Here is a 17,133-nt window from a genome sequence, read left to right as displayed (position 1 = left end):
GTATAATACCATATATTCCCATGAATATAGGAAGACATTTTAGTTTATCTGTATGAGGTTATTTTGCTGCTCTGCCTATTACTTTTATATTTGTAAATTACCTATTACTTTTAAATATTACATTTTAAACATCCAAATAAGATTTTGTGATTTAAATCAGATGACGCGACTGTGCGTTTTAATAAGCAAGATACCACAGGAATGAGTGTGAGCCCATTGTAGAGAATGCAATTGCACCATATCACAAACAAACTGCTAAGAAGGCTGAACTTTTATCTAACCTGCACATTTGTCTAAACTTTATCTGAGTAAAAGATTAGTGTAGAATGATGTTTTTTCTTGTGTTATTACAATTTTAACGTGATATTCAAACCGTCCATTATCTGCTGCTGTTATTTGCCTTCTGATTTGATCTGTAAGGGATTTGGAGAGTGAATAGAGCGTTTGCTGGAGAGTTTAGGGCAGAGAAAAGGTGTCCTGGCTGAGACTTGGCTGAACAGGTCAATTTACCTTCCTGCGTATCATTAAAACATCTTTAGCATTTCTCTCGTATTTCAGGTAAACATAGCCTGTATGATGACAGAACCAAATTCCCATTTTTACAGTGCTGCATGATCCATCCTAGTCCTTTGCCTATAATATTCTGTTAAAAATTACAGAACGAGGAAGACTATACCATGCTGAAACTATGTAAATTATATTATGTAAATTATATTATAAATTATATTTATGCTATTCTAGTAGATTCCGGTTCATTTTATAATTGACTTGCAGAGCTAGAGAACTTATAGGTTACTTTTTATCCATTCTTTTGATCTATTCTTGCTAACAAATCCAGTTATGCAAGCTACTTAAATTACTCAATTTAAACAGTTTTTTTTTTAATAATCAAATTTCTAAAAGCCAGACAGATTTTTAAGTTTGTGCTGTTTGTCTTTGTGAATATGTGCAGACAAATGGATGCCTATTTAATATACCTACATGTGTATTTATTTCATTCCCACTAATGGAATACAAGGGTAATCTGCTTAAACCAGAAATATTTTGCATATTTAAAATGTATCTTCATATTGAATAACTTTAATAGTGGCAAAATATTCTATTTGCATATTGTTGTGAATCACCAGAGGCAGAGAGATCCATGGGTCAGGGTCGATAACAGCAAACACAGCACTGAAGATGAGGCAAATTCAAAGTCGAGTACCAAGCTGAATGGTCAGGGCAGGCAGAGAATAAGCAGAGTCCAATAACCAGGCAGAGGTGTCGTAGGCAGGCAGCAGCCAAGGAAGGTCTAGACGGAAAGGGTCGAGAATCGGTTAGGCAGTCAACAGGTATAATGCTCAGTAGTGTTTCACAAATAGCTAGACAAAACTTCGCAATGAGAGCTGTGCGAAGTGGGTATAAATAGCCTGATAGATAGGCTGCAGCTGAGCACAGTGATTGAATCATTAGAGAGGCTTGTGGGGAATGTAGTGAAAGAGAGAGTCAATATTCGGGCGAGGGCGACCTCTGCTGGCCAGAGAAAGGAGTTGCAGAGGCCGGGCTTGTGACAGAGCCCCCTCCCTGCGAGCGACTCCTGGCGCGTGGAGCCTGACGGCGTCGGGGTCTACCTCGAGGTCGTGGGGCCGGTTTGGTGGGATGAGCTAGGTGAAAGTCTGTGATCAGGCTGTGGTCCAGGATGTCAGAGGCGGCTACCCAAGAACGCTCCTCAGGGCTTAATCCCTCCCATTGAACCAGGTACTGCAGGGAACTTCCCCGACGCCTGGAATCCACTAGTTCCTGAACTAGATAGGCCTCCTCGCCTTCCACCAGGATAGGCTGAGAACTCTGGTCACGGGACCTCCCCTCCTCCTCCATGTTGGGTCCATCAGCAGGTTTGAGTAGAGAGACATGGAAGGTAGGAGCAAGGTGGTAGTGTCTGGGCAGGTCAAGGCGATAAGAGACTGGGGTAATCTGTTGCGTAATCTTGAATGGACCCACAAATCTGGGACTGAGCTTCTTGCAGGGAAGACGCAGACGCAGGTCTCGGGTCGACAGCCAAACCCAGATACTCTGGTCCCGGCCGACGACGACGGTTAGCCTGTTCCTTCTGTCGGCGAACTGCTCGTTGGAGGTGAGTATGGGCCTGGTTCCAGGTCTCCTCGCTGCGTTGGAGCCAGTCGTTCATGGCGGGTACATTTGTGGGCTCTCCTGACCACAGGAAAAGAGGCGGTTGAAAACCTAGGACACACTGAAAGGGGGTTAGGCCTGTGGAGTGTTTCCGAATGGAATTCTGGGCGTACTCGGCCCAGATTAGGTAACGACTCCAATCCTGCTGGTGCTGATGGCAGTAGGAGCGCAGGAAACGGATTACCTCTTGATTTAAGCGTTCGGCCTGCCCGTTGGATTGTGGGTGGTACCCAGACGTTAGACTGATATTGACCTGTAGGGTCTTGAAGAAGGCCGACCACACTTGAGAGGTAAACTGGGGTCCCCGGTCGGAGACAATGTCTTCAGGCAAGCCATAAAAACGGAACACCTGATTGCAGAGGTGTTCAGTGGTTTGTAATGCTGTGGGGAGCTTTGCAAGAGGAATAAGGCGACAGGCCTTGGAGAAACGATCGATCACGGTGAGTAAGGTGGTGTGACCTTCAGAAGCAGGAAGATCGGTGATGAAGTCGATGGCAATGTGTGACCAAGGACGTTGCGGAATGGGGAGAGGGTGTAACAGGCCCGCAGGTAATTGGCGGGATGACTTCTGAGTGTTACAGACCCGGCAGTGTTGTACGTGGGTTGTGGCATCAGAGGCTAAAGAGGACCACCAATAATGGTTTTGGAGCAGTTGGATAGTGGCCGTGATCCCCGGATGCCCTGAGCTGGGATGTGCATGAACGAGTTCCAGGACCTGATGCCGAAAGGTCTCAGGGACAAAGATTCGGTCGGCCGGACAGCCAGGTGGGACTTCAGCACGGGAGTTGAGTTGTTCGATTTCCGTGTCGATGTCCCACTGAATGGGAGCGACAATGAGGTTGGGAGCCAGCACCGTCTTGGGCTCCTGTGGTGTGAGTTCGCGGTCGGTTTGGCGTGAGAGGGCATCAGCCTTGACATTCTTGGAACAAGGGCGATAAGTGACCAACGTGCCTGCCTGGGGTTTAACCTCTTAGCGGTGCGAAGATATACCAGGTTCTTATGGTCAGTAAGAACGATGAAAGGATGGAGAGAGCCTTCGAGCCAATGGCGCCACTCTTCAAAAGCGGCCTTCATGGCCAGCAGCTCCCGGTCACCCACATCATAGTTTCTTTCGGCAGCATTCAACTTACAGGAGTAGAATGCACAGGGGTACAACTTGGGCGGCGAGCCTTGGCGTTGTGAGAGGATGGCCCCCAAGGCGGTGTTCGAGGCATCTACTTCGACTATGAATGGAAGACTGGGATCAGGATGGTGCAGTATAGGAGCTGTGGTAAAGTATTGTTTGAGCGCATTAAAAGCCCGGGTGGCAGACTCCCTCCACTGAAGACGATGTGCACCCTTCTTCACTAGATAGGTGAGTGGGTTGACCACGGCACTGAAGTTTCTTATGAATCGTCGGTAAAGGTTAGCGAACCCGAGGAAGCGCTGTAGCTCTTTCAGGGTTGTGGGACGTGGCCAATCACGGACTGCTTTGACCTTTCCCTCGTCCATAGCAGCTCCCTCCGGGCTGATGACGTAACCCAAGAACGAAATGGAGGTTTGATGAAACTCACACTTCTCCAGTTTGGCAAACAGATGGTGGTGAATGAGTCTCTGGAGGACGGCTCGCACGTGCTGCACATGGTCTGAGAAGGTGTCAGAGTAAATCAGGATGTCGTCGATGTATAATATGACTGTACGATGGAGCATGTCTCTGAAGACATCGTTGATAAACGACTGGAAGACAGACGGACTGTTCGCCAGGCCGAACGGCATAACCAAGTACTCGTAGTGCCCCGTGTTGGTGGAAAATGCTGTCTTCCACTCGTCCCCCTTCCTGATGCGGATCAAATTGTATGCACAGCAAAGATCGAGCTTAGTGTAGTACTTGGCAGTACGAAGTAATTCCAAGGCGGCTGGAACCAACGGGAGCGGATAACGGAACTTTACTGTGATGTCGTTCAGCGCACGGTAATCATTGCAGGGTCGAAGGCCCCCATCCTTCTTCTGGACGAAGAAGAATCCGGCGGACGCTGGAGACGTGGAGTGCCGAATGAAACCCTTTGCCAGTTCCTCCTCTATATATTTCCTCATAGCTTCGGATTCCGGTTGAGCGAGAGGGAATATATGACCCTTGGGAGGAACCGAACCGGGCAACAGATCGATGGCACAGTCGCCGTCGCGATGAGGCGGGAGCTGAGAAGCGCCAACTTTACTGAAGGCCTCTGCCAGATCATGGTATTCGGTGGGGAGGTCGTGCAGGTTGACCCTCGCCACGGGCAAGGAGATCTCTTGACTGGTAGATAGAGCAACGGGTGAGAGACACTTGGAATGACAGGACGCGCCCCAGCGGCTAATCTGATTGGTTCTCCAGTGAATCTGGGGATTGTGTTTACGGAGCCATGGCAAGCCTAGAATCACAGGGGTGCTTGGAGCGTGGAAGACATAGAACTGAATTACCTCAGAGTGGAGCGCCCCTGTCAGCAGCTGGAGTGCTTGAGTGTGGTGAGAGATGCGACCGGAGCCTAATGGTCTTCCATCGATGGCCTCGACTGCAAGGGAAGAAGGGCAGCGGGTTAGTGAAATGTTGTGTTGACGGGCAAAATCTGCCGAGATGAAGTTCCCTGCTGCGCCAGAGTCAATCAGTGCTCTGGTGGGAACCCGCTTGCCATTTATCGTTAACACGACAGGCACGAACACAGACGAAGTGTGGTGTAGTGTTTCAAGGTCTGTGCTCACCGGACGAGAAGTGGTTGAAAGGGGTCTGGATGGGCAGGCGGAACGAAGGTGGCCTGCCTCGCCACAGTACAGACAGAGGTGAAGCTGGATCCGTCGATCTCTCTCCTCCGTGGGCAGATGGTAGGCATTAATTTGCATGGGCTCAGGTTCTTCAGCGCGAACAGGGGTTGAGGCTCGGGTAACCTGGGCCGCGCGAGGGGCAGGAATGGCACGATGACAGAGTCGGCGTTATCTCATGAGGTTATCTATCTGGATCGTGAGGTTGATGAACTGGTCGAGGTCCCTGCCCTCGTCACGACAGGCTAGTTCTGACTGTAGATCATGGTTCAGGCCTCTTCGGAAAATTACCTTGAGCGTGTCGTCATTCCAAGAAGTCTGTGCGGCTAGGGTGCGATGCGTGAGAGCATACTCAGCAGCAGTGGACCTTCCCTGAGTGAGCTCCAACAAACGATCGCCCGCGCTTTATCCCTCCCTAGAATGCTCGAAGACCTTTCTGAAGCATTGGAGGAAAACTAGGAAGGACGGGAATGCTGAACCATCGGCTCTCCATACAGCTGTAAACCACTCCAATGCTTTCCCCATGAACAATGAACTCACAAAGGCTATCTTCCCCGCGTCAGGGGAATACGAGGATGGTTGTTGATCGATGTATAGAGAGCACTGCAGAATAAAGCCCTTACATTTATTGGGGTCCCCGTCAAATTTCTCCGGGAGCGCGAGACGAGGCGCCGCGGGGGGCGGGGTCGGTGCGGGACTGGGAACTGCGGCGGGTTGTGGAGGAGTCTGATCCGATGCCGAAGTTTGGATACCGCGAACAGCTTTAACCGGTTCGTCCATAAGCGAAGTGAGGTGGTTGAGCTGATGATGAGGAGCGGCGATCTGATCAGCTTGGGCTGAATAAGCAGCAGACAAACTTGACATAGCTGCTGGATCTGGGTGTGGCGAAGTTTTCTGTTGTGAATCAACAGAGGCAGAGAGATCCATTTGCAGCATAAAAGTTTATTGTCAGAATGGTCAGACAGGCAAGGGTCGATAACAGCAAACACAGCACTGAAGATGAGGCAAATTCAAAGTCGAGTACCAGGCTGAATGGTCAGGGCAGGCAGAGAATAAGCAGAGTCCAATAACCAGGCAGAGATGTCGTAGGCAGGCAGCAAGCAAGGAAGGTCTAGACGGAAAGGGTCGAGAATCGGTTAGGCAGTCAACAGGTATAATGCTCAGTAGTGTTTCACAAATAGCTAGACAAAACTTCGCAATGAGAGCTGTGCGAAGTGGGTATAAATAGCCTGATAGATAGGCTGCAGCTGAGCACAGTGATTGAATCATTAGAGAGGCTTGTGGGGAATGTAGTGAAAGAGAGAGTCAATATTCGGGCGAGGGCGACCTCTGCTGGCCAAAGAAAGGAGTTGCAGAGGCCGGGCTTGTGACACATATACACTGACTGACCTCATATATGCTATCTACATTTTGTTTACATTCAGAATTATGGTGCTCTAAACTTAACGTCTGTCCTGAAATTATTTATTGTTTTGGCAAAGATTAAGACCACTGCTCTGTGATGACAGAATAAGTATCTGTCATGCAGGTGTAAGTGCACTTATGCGTTACACTTACACTTATTTCCACATTATTTAAAACACACAAGTTAATATTTCAGTACAGTTATTTCACAAGTATATATGAACGCATTTAATTAGGACATTAGTGTCTTGAAATATGAGTAGATCTAGATTTCAGGGTTAAATAAACTTTTCACAGTCGTACAGCTATTTTTATTAAAGAAGGAAACCAAATACTGACTCCAGTAATGCATGATGACAGATGCTATTTTCTATTCCATTACCTCACCAGACCAGATTAAGTTCATGAAAATCCAGTTCTCTGATTACACAGTTTAACTTGATATCAGAAATACTACAGTCATTGATGAAAAATATCAGTCACACATAGGTTTAGTTACAGTTACATAGGTTACAGTTACATTCAGTTACATAAAAAAATGATTTTTATTAGCTATTTGGATTTATTTAGCTGAACTGGGTCAGACTTATGAGTGCCTACAGACACTAATAATAGTGGCGTCTGGTCTTTTTTATCATTGGTCATTGCAGAGTGGCCACACCGGAGGGAGATAATAACCAAACATTTTGCTTGAAGGACAAGAAATAATGTGGACCGATGATTAACAAAGCAGCTGGACAGTGTTGGTAACACAGACAAACTAGTAATGTGAGCATTTAAATTTGATTGAGAGACTGACAAGAAAAAAATTTTCAGCAGCTATGCGTCTTGTAGTTTTACGGTTCCTGGCTGGATATTTTGGAGCTCTAAGCTCAGTGTTCGTCCTGGGATCTCTTGGGTCCGATTACTGGCTTATGGCATTTGAATCTTGTGATCATGCAGCTTTTTTCAGAGTCACAGAGGTAAGGATCGGACATATTTGCCATTTGTTAAAATGATTTGTTCATGAGTTTTATTAGACTTTAACTATACAATCAAGTGACTAAGAATTCAGAAACAGAGCTTTATCTGATACATCAGACATAAAATTAATAAATTAATCCTTCAGACCATTAGAATCATAAGCCTACACCGTATTGTAGTTGATATGTTTGATTGAAACAACAAGAAAGAAACTTTTGCCACAGAACAAATATTTTGGGTTCCCCAAATAACCTTTCAAAGAACAGTTTGTAAGTGGCCCCACATGCAGTGGTGACCTTTCAGCAAGATACTTATTTTTGAATAATATCAATTTTAAATTGATTTTTATATGTATTTTTTTTTATTAGGATATCTCTCAAACACAACCAGACATTCAGGCTGAAAACACCCTGTTCTACCATGAGGGCCTCTTTTGGAGATGTTCCTATAGCGGTACAAATGGAGAGCAGGACAGCATGCTGGCTTTTTGGATCAGTAGGTCAACTCCTTCTTTTGTACTTGGCATGCAACTTGGAACTTAAAAACAATTGCACTATTGCTTGTTAAATTGCTTGCATTTGAAAAAAGAGAGATAGAGTTCATTTTGTTACATTATGATGAAGATGATGATATGGATCATATAAACAGCTCAACTTCAAACAAAAGTGTGACATCTAACATGGAAATAAAACGTATCAGTGTGCTCCATACAAAACCAACACAAGACCATGAACTAAGACAACAGAAGTTTATATATGGGCCATTCTAGAGAATTGGTGCAAAACACACACTGTCACGATGAGGTGGAAGCAAGGAGGAAGCAGGATCCAATTGCAGCACACTTTATTTAATAAACTCAAACTACATAAAGACACTGGCTAGGGCACAAGACTAAGGAACAGAACCACCAACATCAAGGTACAACAACAACATTATTAAGAACTCACAAAGACTGGACTGAAACACAGGGCTTAAATACAAGGCCAAACAAGCTAAACAAGATAACAAGGGGGCGTGGTATACATGAACACAAACGAGGAGCGGGAAAACTGAACAGGACTGAACCAAAAGCACAAAGACCGGGGGAACACAGACAGACATTACAACATAGCCCCCCCTCTACGGGCGGCTCCCGACGCCCATCAAAACTAGAGACATAGTTCGGGAGGGTGGTGGAGCGGAGGCGGTCCCGGGGGAGGGATGGCGGGCCAGGTCCGTGCAGGGAACGGGACCGGGGTCTTGCGATGGCGGACCTGGGCCATGGAACATGGGCGGAGCTGGACGAACAGACTGCCAGGGCGGAGCAGGCTGTGGGCGTGTCCACGACGGAGCAGGCTGAGGGCGAGGCCACGGCGGAGCAGGCTGAGGGCGTGACCAGGGCGGAGCAGGCTGTGGGCGTGTCCACGACGGAGCAGGCTGAGGGCGAGGCCACGGCGGAGCAGGCTGAGGGCGTGACCAGGGCGGAGCAGGCTGTGGACCCTCGGGCATCCAGGGCGAAGCTGTCGGACCCTCGGGCGTCCAGGGCGGAGCTGTCGGACCCTCGGGCGTCCAGGGCGGAGCTGTCGGACCCTCGGGCGTCCAGGGCGGAGCTGTCGGACCCTCGGGCGTCCTGGGCGGAGCAGACCCTTCGGGCGTCCAGGGCGGAGCTGTCGGACCCTCGGGCGTCCAGGGTGGTGAAGACCCCTCGGGCGTCCAGGGCGGTGAAGACCCCTCGGGCGGCCACGGCGGTGAAGACCCTTCGGGCGGCCACGGCGGTGAAGACCCTTCGGGCGGCCACGGCGGTGAAGACCCCTCGGGCGGCCACGGCGGTGAAGACCCTTCGGGCGGCCACGGCGGTGAAGACCCCTCGGGCGGCCACGGCGGTGAAGACCCTTCGGGCGGCCACGGCGGTGAAGACCTTTCGGGCGGCCACGGCGGTGAAGACCCTTCGGGCGGCCACGGCGGTGAAGACCCTTCGGGCGGCCATGCTGGAGAGGACCCTTCGGGTGGCCATGGTGGTGGCCTACTGCCCCCCCCCAAAAAATTCTTGGGGGTAGCTACGGGGTCGTAGCCTGGAGAAGGCACCGGCTCAGGAGAAAGAGGCAGAACCAGCGGTGAAGAGGGCTTTAGGCTGGGCAGGACCAGCGGTGAAGGAAACTCTGGGCTGAACAGGACTGGCGCAGGATCAGCGGGCTCTGGTGCAGGATCAGCGGGCTCTGGCGCAGGATCAGCGGGCTCTGGCGCAGGATCAGCGGGCTCTGGCGCAGGATCAGCGGGCTCTGGCGCAGGATCAGCGGGCTCTGGCGCAGGATCAGCGGGCTCTGGCGCAGGATCAGCGGGCTCTGGCGCAGGATCAGCGGGCTCTGGCGCAGGATCAGCGGGCTCTGGCGCAGGATCAGCGGGCTCTGGCGCAGGATCAGCGGGCTCTGGCGCAGGATCAGCGGGCTCTGGCGCAGGATCAGCGGACACCGGCTCAAGTGTGTGCGTAGCCCACACACACCACATGGCTGTGGCCATAATGGCCAGTGTTGCGGTCACTGAGGGCTCAGGCGGCGCATGCGTGGCGTGATCAGTCTCTGACTGGGAAGACGTGACGAGAACGGTCTCTGGCTGGACGGTCTCTGGCTGGACGGTCTCTGGCTGGACGGTCTCTGGCTGGACGGTCTCTGGCTGGACGGTCTCTGGCTGGACGGTCTCTGGCTGGACGGTCTCTGGCTGGACGGTCTCTGGCTGGACGGTCTCTGGCTGGACGGTCTCTGGCTGGACGGTCTCTGGCTGGACGGTCTCTGGCTGGACGGTCTCTGGCTGGACGGTCTCTGGCTGGACGGTCTCTGGCTGGACGGTCTCTGGCTGGACGGTCTCTGGCTGGACGGTCTCTGGCTGGACAGGCGGGACGTGGATAGGCTCCAGGGATACTGTGAACTGGCAGGGTGCTTCATCAGCCAAGCCCACCGTAGATGCCGAACCCCCCAAGTAAAGGGCCAGGTCAATATATCCCTCTAGGGTCCAACCGGTATAATCATCCGGCATCAGTTGCGCGATATCCGCATCCAGCCCGCTCCAGAACAGGTCCATGAGCTCAATGTCATACAGCGATCCCAGATGGCAGCAGTTCAAAAAGTCCCTCACATACTTCTCGATCCGCTGGCCATCCTGAAACATAGAGGCTAGAAATCTTCTTAGTACCTGGTTGCTAACAACTGCTGGATCCATTGGCGGTGAGTTCTTCTGTCACGATGAGGTGGAAGCAAGGAGGAAGCAGGATCCAATTGCAGCACACTTTATTTAATAAACTCAAACTACATAAAGACACTGGCTAGGGCACAAGACTAAGGAACAGAACCACCAACATCAAGGTACAACAACAACATTATTAAGAACTCACAAAGACTGGACTGAAACACAGGGCTTAAATACAAGGCCAAACAAGCTAAACAAGATAACAAGGGGGCGTGGTATACATGAACAAAAACGAGGAGCGGGAAAACTGAACAGGACTGAACCAAAAGCACAAAGACCGGGGGAACACAGACAGACATTACAACACACACACACACACAAAAAAACACATTTAAAAAACTATTATCTATTGAACCCCACAATAATATTTAAAATATCAGTAAGCATAATATAAATATAAAATCATCACTGGGTACTTTAAATGGGAGGTGGATGTCCTGAACCCTAACCCCCTAAATTTCAAACTATGATATTTAATTATTTTTTGCATTTTATTCCATTGTTGTTTTTAAAAATATCTTTTTGATTTTGAAAAAAAATTGAAATTCAAAAAAATATTTATTTATTATCTAACGTGTAAAAAAATGTGTCCTGCATTTTCATGTCACTACCAAACCAGTGTATGTTTTAGTCCATTGGCTGAGACTGATTTTAACAGCCCTATTTGTTTAATTAGGAAATATTCCTGTGTTCCTCTCTCTCATAGCTACAATTGATAGGTCCCATCATTTTGAGGTAAATGTGTTAAAATAATCGGAAAATCTGTGTGTATTAAGGAACGTCACTAAAATGACACATTTTTTTTGGGAGTTATTCCATAAAATTGAGTTTTTATCTGTGTACAACTGTTCAGAACTGTGCTAGCTAACCATGTGCTGACCATGTGCATCTTTGAGCTATAGGCTCAAAAGTATCTAAAATGAAGTTAAGTGTGAACATGTGATGACATTTCGGTTGTGACATCATTGTTTTGGTGGTGACAAAAAGGAACACATAATCTTACAACATTAGTATGAATGAGTGGATGCAAGTGGCATGGCAAGTGGTATGGGAACACATAAGTATGTTTTAGTAGTGTTTTAATATGCAAGTTAAAATTCTGTAGTGTGATGTAGTCGCAACCAAAACATTACTGTCACTATACCGAAAATGTGCAGTCACGACCGTTTTGTCAAAAATAAAGTATATTGAATTACCAACTAAGATGTCATGATAGTGTTTGGTTCAATGTATATTCAAAGTAATGAATCCTTAACTTTGAAATCAGTATGAATAACTTTATGCCTTATACAAAGAAAGATTGGATTAAAAATACAACACACCTCATAAATTACACTTGAAATATTGTTATTTGATTTTAATAATCATTGTTATTGATTAACTAGTGAAAACTTTTTTAATAAAATAGCAAAAAATATATTTATATATTTATTTAAGGTACACGTAAACAAAATCTTAATAGGTCGATATAACCCTTCTTATTAGATTATATGTATATTTTTGCGTTTCGGTAGTGCCAAATTTGGGGAGAGGAAAATATTTCAAAACTGTCTGAAAATACAATATATGAGAATTAGCTGCGCAATTACTAGAAATGTGTAACTTGGATATTATTCTGCATACATACAGAATTTATGGAAAAATACGTATTTTTCAAGATGTTTCCAACTCTGACTTTGAACCAATTCTGTAGAATATTACATATACGCAATATAATAAAACTAACTAAATACAAACTGTGAACTACATGACAACAAAGGAACACAAACTAGAAACCAACACTGCGCCGAAATTCGAATAGAGTAGTATGTCGGAATACATAGTATTCAAACAGTGGGCAAAAAGTACCCGGATGATTTCGGTCGCAAAGTAAGTTCAAATTCAAATGTACTGTAGTATCTACCACACAGTATGCAATCCCACAACCACCACTACAACATTCTTTTTGATGAACATGCATAGTTATCTCAAATGGGGTTTTTGCTTTGTCAGTATATGGGCAGTATGAAGTGCAGATTCTAGATTTTTAGTGTAAAATTTTAGCACAAGGCTTAAAAAATGTGAAAAAAAGAGGAAGGTGTCTGAATACTTTCTGAATGCACTGTATACTTTCTAATCTGTGCACATCTGCACTTCACTTCCTCCTTTCTATAGATAGCTAGAATTTCTTACAGGCACTACATTTTTGTAGACACTTATTTTCAAATGAACATGCCTGATGTAACTTGACCCTTTTTCTACAGAGGAAGCACAACAGCTGCCTGTTTGCTCTTTCTTGTAAACACACTGCTTCATTTTTCACCAGCCAATCAGCCATCCCAGAAGATTTGCATGCCAGCCTTCTTGTCTCATGCTCCCATTTCAGGACTTCCAAAGATTCGAATCTCTGACTCTGTTACAGGTGAGATTTCGAGCAGCAGTTTGTTCTACAATATGTTGCTAATATAATGGAATTCCTTCTTATTTACTGTGTGGTCAAAGCAATAAAACGATTTTCCATTGTCAGTGCAAAGGGCCTTTTGGTGTGTTATATTTGTGCTGGGAGTCCTCTCTGTGATGATTGGTGGGTTTGTCACAATCTGTGCAACCGCAGGGACCAGCCATCACCTTTATGAGGCTGGAGGGGCTCTCTTTATAACTGGGGGTGAGAAAAAAAAGTTGTAGTTGAAAGTTGAAAAAAAAAAAAAAATACTTACTTTGTAGTGATTCTGCAGTGATTTTACTCAAATGTTCTCTGTCAAATGCAGGTGTCTTAATCATTTCGGTAGTGCTGTTGTTTGCTGTGTGGGTGCAGGTCTCAGACTCTTTAGAGCGGTACGGCCTCCAGCGCAGACACATAGTGTGCCCTCATCTGCAACTCAGTGTGCATTATGGTCCGTCTTTTATGCTGGCTCCCACTGCTGCTTTCCTCTGCTTGCTGACTGGTCTACTTCTCCTGCTCATTCCATCAGTCAGCAGATCATCAGCCAGGGACACAGAGAATCAGCCATTCTCACTGCGAGAGGAATGTGTGTAGTGTTGTTGTGTAAACATGACTCTTTCCCAATGCACCCATACAACTGATAATTCTTTATTGTAAGCCCTTATATTGTTCTGAATATTTATGTTTTTCTGCCTTCTATATATGACAAAAGATGTTTAGCAGGATATTCATGTAGTGTTTGGAGTTGGTAACTTTTCCAGCAAACATTTGTTTAATTGTTAAATTGGTTAAATAGACAATAAACAATAAAAATCACTTACATCATCAATATCATCTTTATTTTGTTCTGCAAGACAGGGAAAATATTCATTTTTATTTAGAATTAATAATAGGATTTTGAGTTTGTTGAGTGACATCATTGGTAATGGACCGGGCGCGCCTGCTCTCTCAGAACAGCCATGTCTCTTCAGTGCTCTGCATTTAAGAGTACAAATATGCTGTATTAAGTGAAGCTTCAAGATAATATTAATTATAGAAGTGTCATAAAACCGGAATAAGTTTATATATGCATTTTTTTGCCTTCAGTTTGATGTATTGTTGGAGTTTTATAGACGCACGTTTTGTTTTATGTGCCGCCTGCGCGCCAAATTTGAGTGCGTTTTTTCCCTGTTAAAAAAGTTTCTCTTATAATTATAATTTATAATAATTTTATAATTGGATTTTATAATTTATCTTATAATTTTAGTGGATTGAGTCTGTGGAAATGTAATTTAGTATATTTATAGTGTGTACCTTTCATTTGGTTGTTAAAATTTCTGCTTATAGCCATATTTGTGACCTGTGTATTAGATGAATTGCAGTTGCTGTTAGGGAGGACAGTACTTAACATGTCTTTTCACATACAACCTTCAGCTGAAATAGAGTGAACCTGAAGTCTTGTGTGTTGATTGCCTGTCCTCTGTAAATAAACTGCAGGTATGTTTAACAACAACAATAACAGGAAAAAAAAAACTATACGATCTAAAAAATGGAGACATATTAGGATGTATGTAGGAGACTAAAAAGTGTTGTCTGTTAGAACTACAAAGTGTTGTCTGTTAGAACTGGAATAAGGTACCTCCTGAAGTCTGGGAGGAAGTACTTCAAAGCTAGAAAGACAGCCAACATGTTCAGGCAGTTCATGTGCCATGAGAGATGAGGCTCTCCCCACAGGCCCCTAATCCAGTGACCCTCCTGTCACAGTTCTGTCACTATTATCTGTGTCTTTTCTGGGTTTAGTGACAGAGCTGTGACACTCCCGGTTTGTCATGCGTTTGTGTTGGTCTGGTTTATTGTGAGCACATGGCTTGTCTTGTATTCATTGTGCCATGTGCTCTCCTGTCAATTGTCTAGCCCCTCCCATCTCGTTTCCTGATAATTGATTAATCTTTCCCACCTGCCTTGTTCGTTACCCTCCTTGTTTGTTCCCTATTTAGTCTCCCTGTGTTTGTAGTCCTGTGCTTGTTCGTTATTGATGTTCACCCGTGTTATGAGTAATGACCTGTTTCGTGCCTGTTTTGTTATACCTGGATTTATTTTCTGTCTTAATTAAAATACTCATTCTCTGCATTTGAGTCCTCGCTCTCCTTTCCACAACTATCCCGTGACAGAACGAACAAGCCATCATGAGGACTCAGCAGAGGAAGAAGTCAAAGGAACCACCGGTCCCTCCTTTGTCATGCCCGTTATATGAACGGATAGTGAAATTCAGTGAATTGACCTCTCTTCGGCAACTGGGGACTAAAGTGAGGGACTTTGCCCAGAAATTCACTGCAGCGGCAGAGGGATTGAGACTTAGTGAGGGAGCTCTGAAGGATCTATTTAATTATGCCCTTGATGAGCCCATACCTTTTGGCATTATGAGAGGTTTGGAGAGGTCGACGTTTGAGGAATTCCTAAGACTCCTAGAACGTCACATAGATCCTCCGAATTCGGTGGTCAGGGAGGACCCGACTTCAGGGGTCCCAAGGCCAGTGGTCCAGGAGGACTCGACTTCGGTGGTCCCAAGCCCGGTGGTCTGGGAGCACCCAACTTCGGTGGTCCCAAGCCCGGTGGTCCGGGAGGACCCAACTTCGGTGGTCTCAAGCCCAGTGGTCCGGGAGGACTCAACTTCGGGGGGCTCAAGTCCGGTGGTCCGGGAGGCCCTGATTTCAGTTGCCCCAGAGCTGTCCACTCTCTCAGTCGCGTCTCCAGTGGTAGCTGAGGAGACTGCAGCACCCTCTCGCTCTCGGAGACGGAGGAGGAAGAGATCTTCCGGTCAACCACGAGGCCCGGAGCTTGTTCCGAGGCCCGCAGTCGAGACCCCGAAGCATCCAGTGAGGCCTGCAACGCCACCCAAGTGCCTCGCCCTGACTGCGCCACCCAAGTGCCTCGCCCTCACGGCGCCACCCAAGCGCCTCGCCCTGACGGCGCCACCCAAGCGTCTCGCCCTGACGGCGCCACCCAAGCGTCTGGGCCTACCGACGCCACCCAGATGCCTAGCCCTGCCTGCGCCGCCCAAGCTCCTTGTTGTGCCAGCGCCGCCCAAGCAGGTCACGTCTGCCGATCCAGAGACCGTTCAAGTCACGTCTGCCGATCCAGAGACCGTTTACGTCACGTCTGCCGATCCAGAGACCGTTTACGTCACGTCTGCCGATCCAGAGACCGTTTACGTCACATCTGCCGATCCAGAGACCGTTCACGCCGTGTCTGCTGCACAAGAAACTGTTTGCGTTAGGTTTCCTGAGCCGGTGCCTGTCCCTGAGCCGGTGCCTGTCCCTGAGCCGGTGCCTGTCCCTGAGCCGGTGCCTGTTAGTCCACCATGGCCGCCAGAAGGGTGGTTCCCACCATGGCAGCCCAAAGGGTGGTTTCCACCATGGCCACCTGAATGGTCATCTCCACCATGGCCGCCCGAAGGTCCTGCACAGCCTGATCCGCCCTGGGGTCCTGCACAGCCTGATCCGCCCTGGGGTCCTGCACAGCCTGATCCGCCCTGGGGTCCTGCACAGCCTGATCCCCCCTGGGGTCCTGCACAGCCTGATCCGCCCTGGTGTACTGTCCAGCCTGCACCACCCTGGACCTCAGCCAGGACTCCTGACAAGCCTGAGATTACCTGGCTCAACCCTCCCGTCCCTCCCTGGCTCAACCCTGCTGTCCCTCCCTGGTCTATGCTTAGGACTTTGTGGCCCGCTAGGCGGGTAGTGACTGGAATGGCTTCCCTCCCTCCCCTCCCTGTCTTGGTGTTTTGATCTGTCTGTCTGGTCCGTTGTTGTGTTCGGGTGCTTTGTATTTTCATGTTCCTGTCTTGTTTTTGGTGTCCCTCCTTGGGAACGCCAGGTGGCGTCCCTTTGAGGGGGGGTAGTGTCACAGTTCTGTCACTATTATCTGTGTCTTTTCTGGGTTTAGTGACAGAGCTGTGACACTCCCGGTTTGTCATGCGTTTGTGTTGGTCTGGTTTATTGTGAGCACATGGCTTGTCTTGTATTCATTGTGCCATGTGCTCTCCTGTCAATTGTCTAGCCCCTCCCATCTCGTTTCCTGATAATTGATTAATCTTTCCCACCTGCCTTGTTCGTTACCCTCCTTGTTTGTTCCCTATTTAGTCTCCCTGTGTTTGTAGTCCTGTGCTTGTTCGTTATTGATGTTCACCCGTGTTATGAGTA

At 47.4% G+C, this 17,133-nt stretch overlaps 1 protein-coding gene across 2 annotated transcripts; it reads left to right on the top strand.

Annotated features, from left to right (window-relative positions):
• The first annotated feature begins 6,875 nt into the window (after positions 1–6,875).
• Positions 6,876–13,775, top strand: tmem182b (transmembrane protein 182b). 2 transcript variants are annotated; one of them, XM_077199984.1, is made up of 6 exons: positions 6,876–7,090; positions 7,168–7,310; positions 7,680–7,806; positions 12,836–12,931; positions 13,037–13,174; positions 13,278–13,775. In XM_077199984.1, exons 1-6 carry the CDS (start codon positions 7,066–7,068, stop codon positions 13,544–13,546), a joined length of 798 nt encoding a protein of 265 aa, XP_077056099.1. In that variant the 5' UTR covers positions 6,876–7,065; the 3' UTR covers positions 13,547–13,775. The 2 variants fall into 2 exon arrangements, with proteins under 2 accessions (XP_077056099.1, XP_077056100.1); XM_077199985.1 differs by having other exon boundaries at positions 6,876–7,094; positions 7,165–7,310.
• Positions 13,776–17,133: the final 3,358 nt, after the last annotated feature.

The sequence above is a fragment of the Siphateles boraxobius genome, unplaced genomic scaffold (genome assembly GCF_051911475.1).
Source record: "Siphateles boraxobius isolate OS27281-9 unplaced genomic scaffold, OSU_SipBor_1 41, whole genome shotgun sequence".
Classification (NCBI taxonomy): domain Eukaryota; kingdom Metazoa; phylum Chordata; class Actinopteri; order Cypriniformes; family Leuciscidae; genus Siphateles; species Siphateles boraxobius.
Note: the sequence above shows the minus strand (reverse complement) of the source record. Positions and strands in the feature narration are given on the sequence as shown.

Excerpts from the sequence above, each read along its gene's own strand:
- tmem182b (XM_077199984.1), top strand. The coding sequence starts at position 7,066 with ATGATTAACAAAGCAGCTGGACAGT. Across the intron at positions 7,091-7,167 it reads TAACAAAGCAGCTGGACAGT|CTATGCGTCTTGTAGTTTTA; the intron begins GTTGGTAACACA and ends AATTTTCAGCAG. Across the intron at positions 7,311-7,679 it reads CTTTTTTCAGAGTCACAGAG|GATATCTCTCAAACACAACC; the intron begins GTAAGGATCGGA and ends TTTTTTTATTAG.